This window comes from Apteryx mantelli, chromosome 6 (genome assembly GCF_036417845.1).
Source record: "Apteryx mantelli isolate bAptMan1 chromosome 6, bAptMan1.hap1, whole genome shotgun sequence".
Lineage (NCBI taxonomy): Eukaryota > Metazoa > Chordata > Aves > Apterygiformes > Apterygidae > Apteryx > Apteryx mantelli.
In genome coordinates this window covers 14,950,175-14,964,723 of record NC_089983.1, presented here as the reverse complement: position 1 = coordinate 14,964,723, position 14,549 = coordinate 14,950,175, and the positions used below count along the sequence as shown (strand labels likewise).

Genomic DNA, 14,549 nt, shown 5'->3' with positions numbered 1-14,549 from the left:
TGCAGGATTCTTAAAATGACTCCATGATTGAATTTAGGGACACTGAGAAAGCAGCTGAGGGGTAGGAGTGTCCAATAGCCATGATACCATAGAAAGCAGCCTGAGAAATACTCTTTACCCGAATACACCTTTCAATTCAGTGATCATCACCTCACAAGAACAACAAGAACAACAACAAAAATTGGAGCAGAGCTAGCCATTAGTTCCTGGGAAAGTAGTGTTTCCCTCCCACTTATGAACCAAACTGCTTTACCAGCATGGTCTTGTCTAAATTTTAGTCTATATGCAGAATGACCCTGTGTCCTGGAGGGGAAGACATATAACATTACATATGGCTACAACGCCATTAGAAGTGCATTGTAACCTACATTATCTACTTACAACCCTCTCTCTGAGGGACAACAACTTGGTAATATGCATGTCTCAGTTGCTGAACATCAAAAGCTTCTGGGATGAGACTGGGGGCAGGCAAGAAAAAACTACCCTCATTATAATGAAAAAGTGCTGTAGGCAGCCAGGAGCAGCAATGACAATCCCCTCCCCAGAATTGATTGCACTGACTCAGAGAGGTCCAAAGTCACATTAGAATCTCTGAGGCACTCCTGGTTCTGAGAAAGAAAAGTCATGATCCAGTAGTCTTTGCAGTACTGTAGACCAAGAAAACAAACCCGTTTCTATTTCTTAACAAAGCCAAAGCATCATCTCATAGGGATCACATTCACCATTTCCGCCAGTGTCTCCAAGTCTCACAGTGTTGAAATGGGACTGATCAGCCTACGATGGATTGCACATCACCCAAGGAGAAAGGAAGGCATGGAAAAAGGCATACAGTACATTATATACTGCTTCACAACCATGTTTACAAGGGGTGAGGATGAAGGTGAGGGAAGAATTATTGCTGTTTCAACAAGATACAATATGATATCTAAACCAAATCAAACAAGATCACAACAGTATTTTCACACTGTGGGATGATGGTTCTTGTTTTGCCCAAGGATGAACTTGCCTGGGGATTAAGGGGGAAAAGGGAGTCCTAAGAAGGGAGTCAGCTACACCTGGGATATCAGCTGCATATTGAAACTTGGAGATCGAGACTGCTTGGTTAGAGGAGCTCCTGGGGGAAGGAGATCTTTGCCTTCCCCAGCTTGGCCTAGTCGATCCTCCTGTAGGCTGATAGTCGAAAACCGATTGGTGTTGCCAGCTGCTAGATTGGTGACACCCTCTGTGCCAACGCCAACACTGGAGCCTGCTTGACTGCCATTCACATAGTCAAATGATTTACTGGAGGAAGCACTGGCGGTCCTAATCAGACTCAAACTATTGGCTTTTGGCACCACCTGCCCAGCAGGCAGGCCGAGGTGTTTCTTAGTAGGTGTCATCTCAATTATATCTGCACCAAGGTCAGTGGATTGGTGCATGTACTGCTTCCGAGCTACTGAATCTCGAGGGCTTTCATTGGATTTTGCTGCAGAAGAGGTTTCTTTATCCTTAGCAGAACGCCCACTTGCTGCTTTCCTTAAGCTACCCTTCTGGGATACGGATGATAGAAGTTTGGTCCCAACTGGCTGGCTGCTGAGGGAAGCTCCTGATGAAAATCCTTCGTCAGCATCATTAAGGTTCACAGATTCCTCTCTTCCATTTACACCCTCAGCATCTATTGAGGAAAAAGAAAAAAAAACAACCAAAAAACCCCCAAACCAATCAGAACATACAGTAAGCATTTAAGTTACATAAAGATGCACACAGAATGTCAGAACAAACTTTGTTTGCTGATTCAGATGATTTCCACTTGCTTAAAAATTTCTAATTCTTGGATAGTAATTTTCCTATTATACACAATATAATAAGGGAGTTTGACAATAAGTACTCCCTGAGCTTGATTTGCCTTTCCTCTATGTCATTTTGTAAGTCAGGAATATCACCCAAACTATGTCTGCAAACAGGAAGAATTAGGCCTCATTTGGTTCATTTGTTTTAGTTCTGTCTGCATGTACTGGTCCCAGTTCTCCCATACAACCCCCCCCAAAAAGGCAAAATCTTTTCAGACTATCTTCATCCTGGTTAGGGGCAAGATGTGAGCATGTTTAGCATCTCCTTCAGTCAGAGTAAGTTACGGTGAGCACTTGGTAAACTTCAGAATTAGGTCACTTCCTAGGCCAGCAACCACAATGCTCCAACAGAAGTAGAAGGCTTCTGCTGTGTATAGCTGGCACTTCAAACAATGCGACTAAGCTTGCAGACGGAGAGCAACCTAATTCCTTGTTCTCTCTCTCCCAGAGCTCAATCCTCCCTGCATTTCCAGCTATTCTATTGAGATGCTTCCATCATATTTGCTTTAATCTGGGCATCTAGACTTTTCAGAGAAAATTTTCTTGTATTAATACAAGTTTAACCTGTGAAATCCTTCATGTTGTACAACTGGCTTTTTATGCTTCTGAATAGGGGCTGTTAAGGAAGAAAAAAAAACACAGAAAAATTTCCATATTAAATCCTTGCTTTCAGTCCTATAATATGATTATGGCTGTATACAAAGACTTTTCTTTCAATCTTATCCCAGTTCTTGTTTTAAGCTTTGAGTACTCAAAACAGAAGAACAGTTACTGTTTCACTAGAAAACTGAATAACATTTGAAATTCAATACTGAAAATGGAGCTTGAGGTCTTTGCTCCAGGTATCTTGTTTCAATAGGTAAAACCCATGAAGTTTAACCATGCTTGCAAAAAAAGGAGACATTCAGGCTACAGAAATTTTGCTTTTCTTTATAAAAGCTGTGGAGCTTGACTATTTGTGAGAAATCCACAAAGCCTACGCATCTGTCACAGATGCAGCCACTGTATTACTTTACTGGCAGTTTGTTCAGCCCAGTGTGCCACTGAGCAAACACGTTTCCCTCTCTTTTGTGGAATGGGGAAGCAGCAGTGGCAAGGATCTTACAGTCTCTACCATTTGAGTAGAACCTCATCCTTTCGTACTGATTGTTAGCAGTGTGCTAAGGAGCATTAAGTTATGGCAAGCAGAACAGGCACAAAGCCTTCACTGTTGCTGCTGCTTCCATATAAAAAGCATACAGCCTGATCCAATGTCACGTTTCTGAAGCATAAAGTGAAAAGAACACATTATAGTTTTGTTATTCTGTATGTTTTGAACTCATTTCTCTTTTTAGGAAACTTTGCCTTGGAATTACTATTATTGCGAATCAGCCTACAAAAGATGTTCAGCCTTCTCCAAATCAGCCTATTCTCAGGCCTCTCTCAGAACAATGCAATGAGAGGTTATTCCCTCATTTCATATAGTTCTATTCGACTCACTAGCCTCCCAGAAGCAGCAAGATAGTTCATGTTACTGCAGTCTTCTTCCCTGGGTAAAGCCTTTAATCTTAGAAAAAGAAGCTTTTTAATTTTCAAAGGATATCATTAAAACAAAGCGTGTTGCACTTGCTTTAACTTCCTTCATCCATATTTAAAACACGTATTACTTTTTTCCCATTTGATCAAACTAGGCCTTCATCTTCTAATTAAGACATGCATGTATTTTCTTATATTGGACAATGATATTTTACTCACAATCCACATCTCCATTCCCCCCCCCCCAAACCTTCCCACACATAATTATCAAAGGTACTAATAAAAGGATGATGTAACTGGAACATAGCAAAAGTACTTTTTCAATAAACCAGCATTTTATGTTCCTTTATATCATCATGCAAAGCCAGATGAAAGTGTGTTTGGTTACAAGCAGCAATAGCAGCAGCTAAACTCCCCTCTCAATCCTTTCTTATTCAAGTACAAGATAGGTAACTTGAAAGAAGGTATGTCCAAAAAATACTGGTAAGCCTTCTACTTTTACAAGAACATGAGCCCTTCTTCACAGCTTGTGTCACAGCATTTCTGAGTAACAGGATGTACTAAAACAGACACTCCTATTCAGAGTCAGTGAAGCAAAATCACACAGAAAAAGTGGCATTTTGTCCACAGAATTTAGAGGGAAGACTGAGAGGGTTGTGGCAAGCTTTTGGATGCTGCAACCATACGGAGGCCCAAGCAGCTCAGCAGTGCTCAAAAATGAAGAAAATTGAGAAGACAACATGCGAGAGAATTTCTGTTTAGCCTGATCCCATGTATCTAGGAAAATTCTCAGTGGGACTGAAGTAATTCAGCAAACACATACTCTTCTCCCAATGCACATTATTTTTCCTCTAAAGCTGCCCTCAGAAACAACCAAAAAAGTTTGATTCTCTACATTCTATTTTGAAAGAAAAACAGGATGTAGTTGTAAAGTTTTGATTACTTCAATAGACCAATAGGACATTTGAAAAAGAGAAAGCTAAAACACTCCTCCCTCTCAAGCCCTCTTCTACTATAATGTCAGAATTGAAAGAGCCAGTGCAATATGACAGAAAGCAGGTCAACTGCACAACAGTCTCTCTTCAGGATTCTCACTGTTCTCTATCAGGATCAGTACCTCTTCAAAGAATACCTTATTAATGCCAGTACATAATTAATCCTGCAGATGTAGATGCAGCATTCTCCACTGATCCAAAATAATGCACATACCTACTACTACTGCAGAAGAATACCTTTTTAAGGCATTACCAAGCCATTCTTGAAGCCTTCTACCATTCTGCTTTAATTAGATCAAAACACTGATCTGAAAAGGAGTTTTATATATAATTCAAGTGACATTTATTCTGTTTATCCTTCCCATATCTGAAAGTTGAAGTCACTAAAAAATGATCGGTCTCATATGATCGTTTGGTATGATAATGATTTTTATCAGAAGCTAACCCACACTCTCTGTGAAATCAGCATCAATAAAATAATAGAGCACTATACATACATACACATGCCTACACTGATAATCAAACCAAACTCCATTCCTTGGCCTCCTCCCAGATGCTATCAACTGGCAGAATTCAGTTTGCCCAAGCACGTAATTATATATTGTTAACATTTAAAAAAAAGTAAAGGATATTCAACCCACTTCTATTCAGGTAGAGCATGTGGAATGATGCATTCTCCAAGAACATGTAAATGACAAATATGTCTTAAAACAAATTAGAAGGCCATATCTTTAGCAGCCTCTTTCCCACTTCCCTTCTCTCCCAGAAGGTTCTCTGCAAAACTGAAGACTTCTCCACATCCTTCAAGTCATGCACATGCAAAGCTTAGTAAAATGGAGTAAGACCAATTGAACAAATGAATTTAGGAGAGGACAGGACTCATTTACTGAGCATGCTCAAACTCAATAGGCACCAAGGAGTAGACTATAAACCCACACTAAACATTTTTATGCAACTGTCCTCTATAGAAGCATGATATCTTAATTACCATTTGATAGCAACTCTGATTAATGGTAAGGATTCTGTGATAACAATACATTAATTTTTTAAATTCTCCATATTATTGTTTCCAGAAGAAGAAATCTAAAACCTATGTAGCTCATACCAAAATCTGCAAATAAACCTCAGTTTTGATCAACTTATATGCTTATAGATGTTGGACATACCAAAGGAATGTTCAGATAGAAAAGAAGACTTAAGATAGGAGGACTCTTGGAAAATATACTTATCTAAATTCACAAAAAATTAATGAGAATGTTCATCATTTCTGAAGAATAATCATGATTCAAATTCAATGCTCAAAAGCATGTTCCTTACAGAGTAAAGATAAGAAAATTAATAGATGAGCTTAAGTAAAATGAATCTCTAACCAGCTACTCTATCTGGATAGCATGACTGAGAAAGAAAGCAATTATTGTGTCTGAAGTTTTTAGAAACACGACAACTTGATTTCATCTTTAAGACTGAAGTTTGTTCGGTTTTGTTTTAAACTTTTTGTTTTTACAGCAGCTAGTTCATTCATGTGAACTAGTTGTAAGCATATGAATCTTCATTTAAAAGAAGAACTGGCAAATAAAGGCATTAGATTGGCTTGACTTTTAATGGAAACAAGAATTTTTTTCTTGGAAATTTCAAAACCACACACTAACAAGACACAATTAGAATTAAGTTGTAGTCAAATCCATTTACACTCTATACTGACTACTGCTCAGGACTAGATTTATGTTCACCTGGTGCATTTTTTCCTTCTGAATATTAGATTAAACATGCTCAGTAGTAGAAAGTTTCCAAGCAATCCCAAAGCTCTTGGCTATTATCCTTGTCTTTTTTTTTTTTAAGCCATGCCAAGCAGTCTTTCACCACACAGATGCAAGCCCCAGGCCAGCCCATGTGATAACAAAAGGTAGTACCTGACCTGATGTTAGGTATATAGGGGATGCGTGTATTGCAAAGAGAAGCTAATACACCCTGGGATAGCGGAAACACACACTAGAATGGAAAGAAGTTCTGCTTGGGGATAGGGAGCCAGGATCCTCCTCCAGCAACTGCCTCACTGACTTCTGCCTCCTCATCTCTGTCCTACCCTCTGTTGTGGCTGCTGTCAAGGTGGGCTCCAGGAAGCCATGCTCAGGGGTCCTGCGCATCAGCACCTCCCCCTCTTGCTCACGTTTGATCCCTAGGTCTGTGGAGCCGTGTTGGATCGGTGAGCCAGGTATGCTTGAGTCAGCCTCGTTTGAGAAGTCAAAGCCATCTGGGATTCAACATATAACATTTTAGTGCTTTTCTGTTCCTTTCTTGATATTCCAACCCAGGTAGGGAAAATAGAAGATTTATGTGGACACGGAACAAACAAAACACTACCCATGCTTAGTTGAAAATTGTGAGAACATCCACAGAAAGGGACAGGTGGGCTATACTGTAGACCGGAGACTAGCAAATGAATATAATGGCAACTACAGTAAAGACAAACATGACCCAGAGTCCTCAAAATAGAAGACACTTGCTTCTTGTCCTGGACATCCTGATTCAGCTGAGAACCAGAGGTCATTAAATTGCTTGGCGCATGATACCAAAAAAAAAAAAAAAAACAAAAAAACCCCACAAACAAACAAAAAAAACCCGCACAATCTTTGTTTTCAGACTCCTCTACCCTCAGTTTATTTTTAGGTTATTCTACTTTTTACTATCAGCCAATGTTTTATACATGCAGCATCAAAGCTTTTTAAGTATGACAAAGTGATTTCAAAGCAAGCTCTTTGCTACACCTACACTGAAGATATCATATCAAGGTAAATATTACTACCTATTTTTCTTTTTCATAAAGTCAAGCACACTTCCATATGGCGCAAGTGTTCACTAAGAAAAAACAGAATATTTCTTAGCTATCCAAAGCTGGTTCATGACATATCCCTTCTGTAAACTGGGCCATGTGATGGCAGAAATGATGTTCAGCTCTTCCATCTCCCACTGCCTTCAGTGGGTCTAGTTAGCTGGAACCCTACCAAGGTCTGGATAACACCATTGCTTGAGCTATTTACGATGGGAGGCAGTGGAGTTTTAGTGTGGATTAAGGGAAGAACTCAAATTCTAAGCTGAACTCTGCCACTACAATTTTATGCTGTGTAACATGGAGAAAGAAAAAGTCTTACTTAACATTTTCCAATTTATTTATTTACTTACCTACCTCATGGGCTATCATCAGGTAAAGAACAAAACAAACACTAAATGTTCATGTTCATGCAGTGCTCTGAAGATGTAAAATACTATACATTGTTACGGAGCATAGCCTTTCAAAAAAATAATAATTATTCTGCAAACATTCATACTCAGAAGCCAGGTTACACTGATGGAGATGAATACAGTATGCTACAGTATTTGCTGTTGTCAGAGTAAGCTCACCTTCTCTCCTCCAGCGATGACGACGAATAGAAGCTGTTGTAATGGCAGTCCGAGAAATCCTCGGCACCGTGGGAGTAACTTCAACTTTCAGTACCTTCTGTCCTTCTTGTGATGCATCAGGAGCATCAAAGGGCAGTGAGTTCTTCATGGCATTTGCAACCTAAGATAACAGTAAAATGCTGTACTACTACCATTCTTGACAGCACTAACGGCAATATCAATTAGATCTCTCTGCTGCATTAGAAAGAGGGGACAACCAAGAATTGTTAATTAGGCCAGATAGGGCACCATCTCGAAGACTCACAGTTGATACCCAAGTTGAAAAGTTCATCACAAACCTATGCCCCCCCATACAGTTGGATGCCCCCCCTTTTTTTTCCCCCTTTCTGAGGGAATCCATTTTGTTCCAGATTTGCCACCTACACTGACAAGAGGACAAAAAGTTTTCCAACCAAGTGAGACTGCAAAATAAGAAGGAAAATAGCCCCAGTACCATTCCTGTCACAGAACTAGCTCACAAGCCAAGCAGATGCAAACAGCGTAAGAGCATGTACCATGGTACCATGGGAGACATGGTACCAGCTTCCCCAAAAACCAAGGTATTCAGACTGCAACTTCTTGCAAGATTTTAAAAGAACTGCAACTTGTGCAATGAGCATCAAATCATTAAAATACACTGATCTTTATTGGACCTCATCTTTTATTGTAATAACATATTATAAAGCCAGAAGTCTTGTTTTGCAACTTTAAGAGAACAAATGACCTCTTTTGGCTTTGATGTTTTAGCTGCTCCTTTAAAATTTACTGTAAAATGGTTTTGGAGAATTAGAGATTTACTTTTTTATTTATAAAGAAACTTTCAATTAATGTTTCCTAATTTACAAATAAGTTGTTCTAAAAGCAAGCTCATGTACTAGCTCATGAAAAGCACCTGGGTCTGTACAGTGTGTGCAGTATTCAGCAATATAAAGCTGCTGCACACAAAATATGATTAAAAAAGTGAACTCACCTTGATTTTCCAAAAGCTTACTGATTTTATACAACCAACCAGTAATAAAAAGATTAGACATATTTTAAACTTAACACCACAACTTCATTCACAGATCTTACATGTTTCATATACATCTGACTTCCTCCATACTCTTTACTCCCCCTCCAACGGAGACAGTAGGTAAAACAAAAGGGTTAGAGACATCTAGATTTAAAACAAAACTGTGGAAAATATATCTAGCTAATCTTGATAAAGTATCTAGCAACAGCTCCCACCATAATTTGGACACACTATTCTCTCCATCACAGCTGACAACAGGCACAATGAAAAGCAATAGTATGTTGCCACCTAATGAATCTTCTCTCATATCAGTAATTAAAAAAAAAAAAAAAAGTTGATTCATCACTGGTGGAACTTCAGAGATGAAAATTCATTGTATGACAAGAGAAACAAATTGCTTAAATCCATGTAGTCTGCTTGTCAGCTCAAGGCAAAACATGCAAACTATTTTAAGATTCAGATAAAAACAAGGTTGGCAGTTCTGCCCACTCAAATGAAATACAGATCTGCTTTGTAATACACATCTTTTGCAAGATACTCCACTTTTCTGACAATACATAACATTTTTCTTCCTTTTAGACAATGTTCCTTTTCTTGCTCTGTAACACAAAGACAAATAAAAACTGGCATTTTGTTTATTTAATAAAGTCTTGTGTCTTTGTTGATACAGTAGTATCAACTGTTTAAAGCACTACTAAAATCAAGCATTTCCTAGTTTTGTGCTATAAGCAACATTTTCATTTGCTCCCTTCAACCTAATGGCAAAATTAAGGCACTTTTTAATTTCATCAATATTGTCTCAATATTATGAGGTTACCAGAGGCCTTGGAAATAAAAGGGACATCCAACAAACTCCTTAAGCTCCCAAAGCCCACATACGCTAAATTTGCTTAGCTAATGAAGAAATCTTTGGTTAGCATCTGCAAAAACACAAAGTAGGAGAAATCTATTACACCACTGGAATGAATCCTACTGGCATAACTTTCTTTGTACTGTTTGTCTTGTGTAAATCTCAGATAACATTTGATAAAAAAATTCAACGTATACTGTATGTCCCATGAGCTACATGAATTAAAGGTCTTTACTGCATTATAATAAAGTAAAAGAGATTTTCTGCATGTTATAACAGGCAAAAAACATCAAACAACCATGGAAAGAAGCAAAACTGGTTCAAAGAGAAATGCCACAGATCACAGAATATTAACTACATCACCAAGACTTTTCACTTCCTGGGGGCTGGAATGGCTGCTATATAGCTAACCCCAATCTTCTTCAGCTACTGTTGTGATCCTGCAAGTCTCCATTAAAAGTCTTTCCCACTGACTCGCGGTCTGACATCTAACCAGCACAAAGATTCCTGGCACCACTGCAGAAACATTCCTTATCACTCTCCCTTCTACTCGCCCAGCTGTCTTTTGCCCTTCGCTAGCCAGTTCTCTCAGCCTCACCACTGTCCGTGAACTGCTCTCCTGTTCGCACACAGGCCCTTTTCCACGCTGTCCCCCTGAAACGGTACAAGCCTCACTGCATTCATCTTCTCCTTGATCATAATTAAGACCTCAGAAATTCATTTCTGCTGTACTGAACCAAATCAGATCAAGTTCAACAGTATACAGTGGTTTGCCTTCCTGCCTTCTATCTACTAGAGCTGCAGCCTCTTTCATATAGGGACCTTTCTCAGTAAACAGAATTAAAAGCTAAACATTAGTAGCAGAAAGCTTCTGTAATAGGATCAGAAAAGTGACAGAGCACTTGTTGGGCCTTTTAACAGCTGGCTCTTTTAACAGCACAAATTGTACTTCTGGGGACAGAGGAGAACCATATGGCAATAAAATTAATCTAAAAAATAATCTAATGTGACAGTAAAACTTCGAAACAATCCAAAAGACCAGTTTGCATGAGTCACACCCCTTCTCAGTCAGGAAGAAAAACCCAGCAAAACAAACCCCACCTCCCAAAAAACGATTCTTCAGGATCCCAACAATTTGCTCTCACTCTGTCCCTGGCTCCCCAAGATCAGTGAGCACCAACCTCACACTGACAGGCACAAAACCAAACATAGAGCAGAAGTCAGTCTTGGCAAGCCAAGTCTGCAGCTATCAGAGACAACGGAGAACTGGTTTCAGGCCATGCACATCCACTCTTGCTTACCAGAAATGAGCTCTGACAAAAAGAACATCCAATAAAACGCAGTATATCAATTAAAAAAATGGATAAAAATACTGTTCTAATAATGGACTAACTGACCTATGCTTCTTGACGACCAAACCAGGAAAGTCTGGGTGCCTCTGCACTCAAGACAGGGATTTCATTTTGCAACTTAGTGCAGGACACTTGTACTGAGAGTAAGAGACTGGCTAACTGGAACTGAGCTGCCTCCCGAGTCCAGGCTAGCTTGGTAGAAATACTGAATCTGTTGATTAATTTTCCCCTGTTGAAACCCCCAGTTTTCTTGGCTATGAAATTGACAGCCAGCATTTATTTATAGATAGATTTTTCTTCTTCCAGAAAAAGCTTTTTTCTTGCATTACTTCCTGCCCTTTCCAGTGCAGTGTCTCTGGGCAATGGTGAAAGAGTGAGGCTTGGCAAAATACTTCTACATTTAAGCTATTTCATAGCTTCCTGATGCTGCTATTTCAACTTTCTTTTTTTAGACAGTACAGGCAATATAAAGCTGTTTAAATAAGAGCATTGAACTACTATACTGTCAAAAATTTTTCTCCAAGAGACGTACCCAAATACAGGGACTGTGAAGTTTCTCATTTTGATGATGACTGATGGCATTCATTACACAAAAGGCCTGAGTACAGATAGCTAAATATAATCCTAATGTGGAGGATTGCCCAACTCCTAAATGGATCTCAAAGAATTTGCTGCTGTTAGGCAATCCTAGGCAAAGACTGATGATGGAACTTACGTGGGAGGATGCACAGACGGTATTTTATTCAGTGCCAGTAGTTTTAAGTATTTAAAATACAAAATTTTATAATGCCACTAAATTATACACATCTCCCGGAGAAAACAACTAGGTGAATGGAGTCCAACCTTTGAAAAGGTCAAATCGCTTGAATATATAGCATGAGCCCAAGGACATGAAAGTCATCTTTTTAGGAATTTGACAATTTCATAAAGCTGTCTTTTACCAATTGCAGGAAAACACGATGGGAAACAGCGATGATCAGAATATTAAGAAGAGAGTGCATGGATGTGCCCGCACACACACGCAGGCAAAAATCCCTGACAACCAGAAAAGGGGAAGAAAATTGACGACGTTACCATCATCAAACAATTGGTCCAAGTGGCAAAAGTAGCTTTGCAAAAACAAAGACATTCTAGAAGATTCTCTCAATTAGAAGTCATCTCAAAAAGTAAACTGATTAAAAATGAACACTCAGGACTGTAAACTGTCATATAATCAATTGAATTAAATTCCAGATCCTCCCACATACCTCCTAAATGGAGTATATTCTGATAGGGTGGCTCAATTCCACAGGTTCAATATTCAATTTAAAACTTTCAATCTGATGGAGCAATGAGTCATTTGCAAAAGGAAACAGCTATTACAACAATTCAATGGATAAGATGTATTTAAAATGCAGCACTCACAGAAAGCCTCCAGATAAATTTTCCAGCCAATATTAATTCATCAAGAGAACAATTTTACCTTATTGGAGAAGACAGGGATGTTAGAGTGCCACATAAAAAGATTTTTCCCAATCCACTTCTTTCTTTGTTATGCAAAAAGCAGTAAAAACTTACTGCTCTTAGTTCAGAAGGGGGCCAAAGCCTTGTGGCCACAACTCTGATAGAGAAATTGAGATAACATTCTATTCTACTTATTCTCCTTATTTTTCTTCTTACTTTGATCCCTCATTCCTATATCCAACAAAAATAGAATCCTTCCGTTTCTCCTCTCCATCTGTCAGCCTCTTCATCCTCCCCAATCACATACACCTGTATCTAGCTCAGTTTCATAACTCTCCCTGTTTCATTTTTATTTCTCTCCTTTTATGATCATGACAGCAATTACAGTGGAAACTGGGGGGAAAAGAAAAACTACAGAAGAATACCATTCTGGTGCTGCTGCTCTAAAGAAGAAGGTTAACACTTGTGTGGCTTCAATCAGTCAAAATCTGACTTTGACTCTGGATGTAAAACTTCTTTTCACTTTCAGCTCTATCCTGTTGGTGCTCTTTCTAGTGTGTTGATAGTTAAACCATACAGTATATCTAAGCCCTGCTGAAGGTCTAGAAGCAAGGAAAACACCTTTTTCCACAACCAATGCCCTATGACATATAATCATTTAGTTAAACTTTGAATCGCTCATGGGTAGCCTGGGCCAAAACAGCATGAACATTTTGATCCAACTGTAATATATTAGAAAATCCTAGCTGTCAGCATCAATGAGCCCTAAGAGATCCCAGCACCCTATCTTAATACTCAAGCAGAAAAAAACATGATATAAATAGCTACATTGAAAACACCAGCTGTTGACAACCACTTGCAATTGGGAGTGCAGTAAATGGCCACAAATGCTTTCATTACCAGTCCATTTCAGAAACACATCCATACTCTTCAAGTCCATACATTTCAATGGATTGTTTCTTACCAGCAGAGGCTGTGAATAGAGTTCAAGCTGGGCTCTGTAAATTATGTCCTCCAATACCTCCTGGCCAAGATCCCACTGACCATTATATCTAGAAAGAAAAGAAAGGTAGTTATCTTTCAGTATTTTATGCACACAAACTTGTCTTTTTTTCTGCCCAAATCCAACCCTTCACTTTTGTGTTTATGTGGAATGTTCGTCAATAGCATATACTCTCAAACCCCTCTATTTCTTTTAAAAGCTGAGACAGATCATCTTTGTATTAATTTTGTAGGCATAACAAAAAAGCCGTTTCCTCTCATCTCTGAGGGAGATAAGGTTGATGCCAAGATTGAGACAAATTTACACAGTTAAAAAAAGAAAAAAAAAGAGATGAAGATGTAAAGGTTAATACTACTTAGCAGAACTGAGTTTCTATCAAAAATGGATTTAGGCTAATGCAGAAGCTACTGGCATTCAAGAGGACAGCATTTCATCATGTATCTTGGCATCCAAGCTCATTGTGCTTGTAAAGAAAAGGTATAGCGTGGTGGAGGCAACTTTGGAAAAGATGAAGCTAGGAGCCTTACTCTTCAGCACCTACTGCTGGCAATTCATTACCTACTTAAATGCTGACAGAGATATATTTCCAGATTATCAGATGGCTGAGTGAGCATGTAAGGGGAAAAATACTAATTCAGTCAGACTTGTGTCACACGAGTTATATTACATGTTTTCAATCATAAACCAACAAGCACTGATATTTTAATTCATGTAAAACCAGCCATTTATTTTTCTACCAAAAAGAACCACCCACTTACATGGCATAATAGACACCTGTCAGCAGCTGCACCATAAAGTCAGGGTCTAACACCACTCTACTACAGTATTCTTTCCAGTGTTTCTCATGCTGCCGTGGAAAGCCACTCACACACAACCTGAAAAACACATACCATTGTAACAAAACGTTAGCCCCGCAAACATAATGTCTTTACATCACAGATTTTATTCTGTTTTCAAAAACCAATCGTCAAAACATAATTACTCAATATAGAACACTTCTTATGTTGCTCTTCCAACCATTAAGGTAGTTTCAAAACAGTGCCTTGAAACGTGGCTGATAATTCTATGAGTGCTATACTCATATAGCCATTAACTCCATCTGTTTTCTTCAA

At 38.8% G+C, this 14,549-nt stretch overlaps 1 protein-coding gene across 1 annotated transcript in view; it reads right to left on the bottom strand.

The window, feature by feature from the left end:
• Positions 1–14,549, bottom strand: part of ORC2 (origin recognition complex subunit 2) — an 86,498-nt gene that overhangs the window by 25,217 nt on the left and 46,732 nt on the right. The window contains exons 9-11 of the mRNA XM_067298873.1: positions 14,196–14,312; positions 13,399–13,486; positions 7,739–7,898 (exon numbers count right to left, since the gene is read on the bottom strand). Coding sequence (XP_067154974.1) covers positions 7,739–7,898; positions 13,399–13,486; positions 14,196–14,312 — 365 coding nt within the window. The remainder of the gene's footprint in view (positions 1–7,738; positions 7,899–13,398; positions 13,487–14,195; positions 14,313–14,549) is intronic.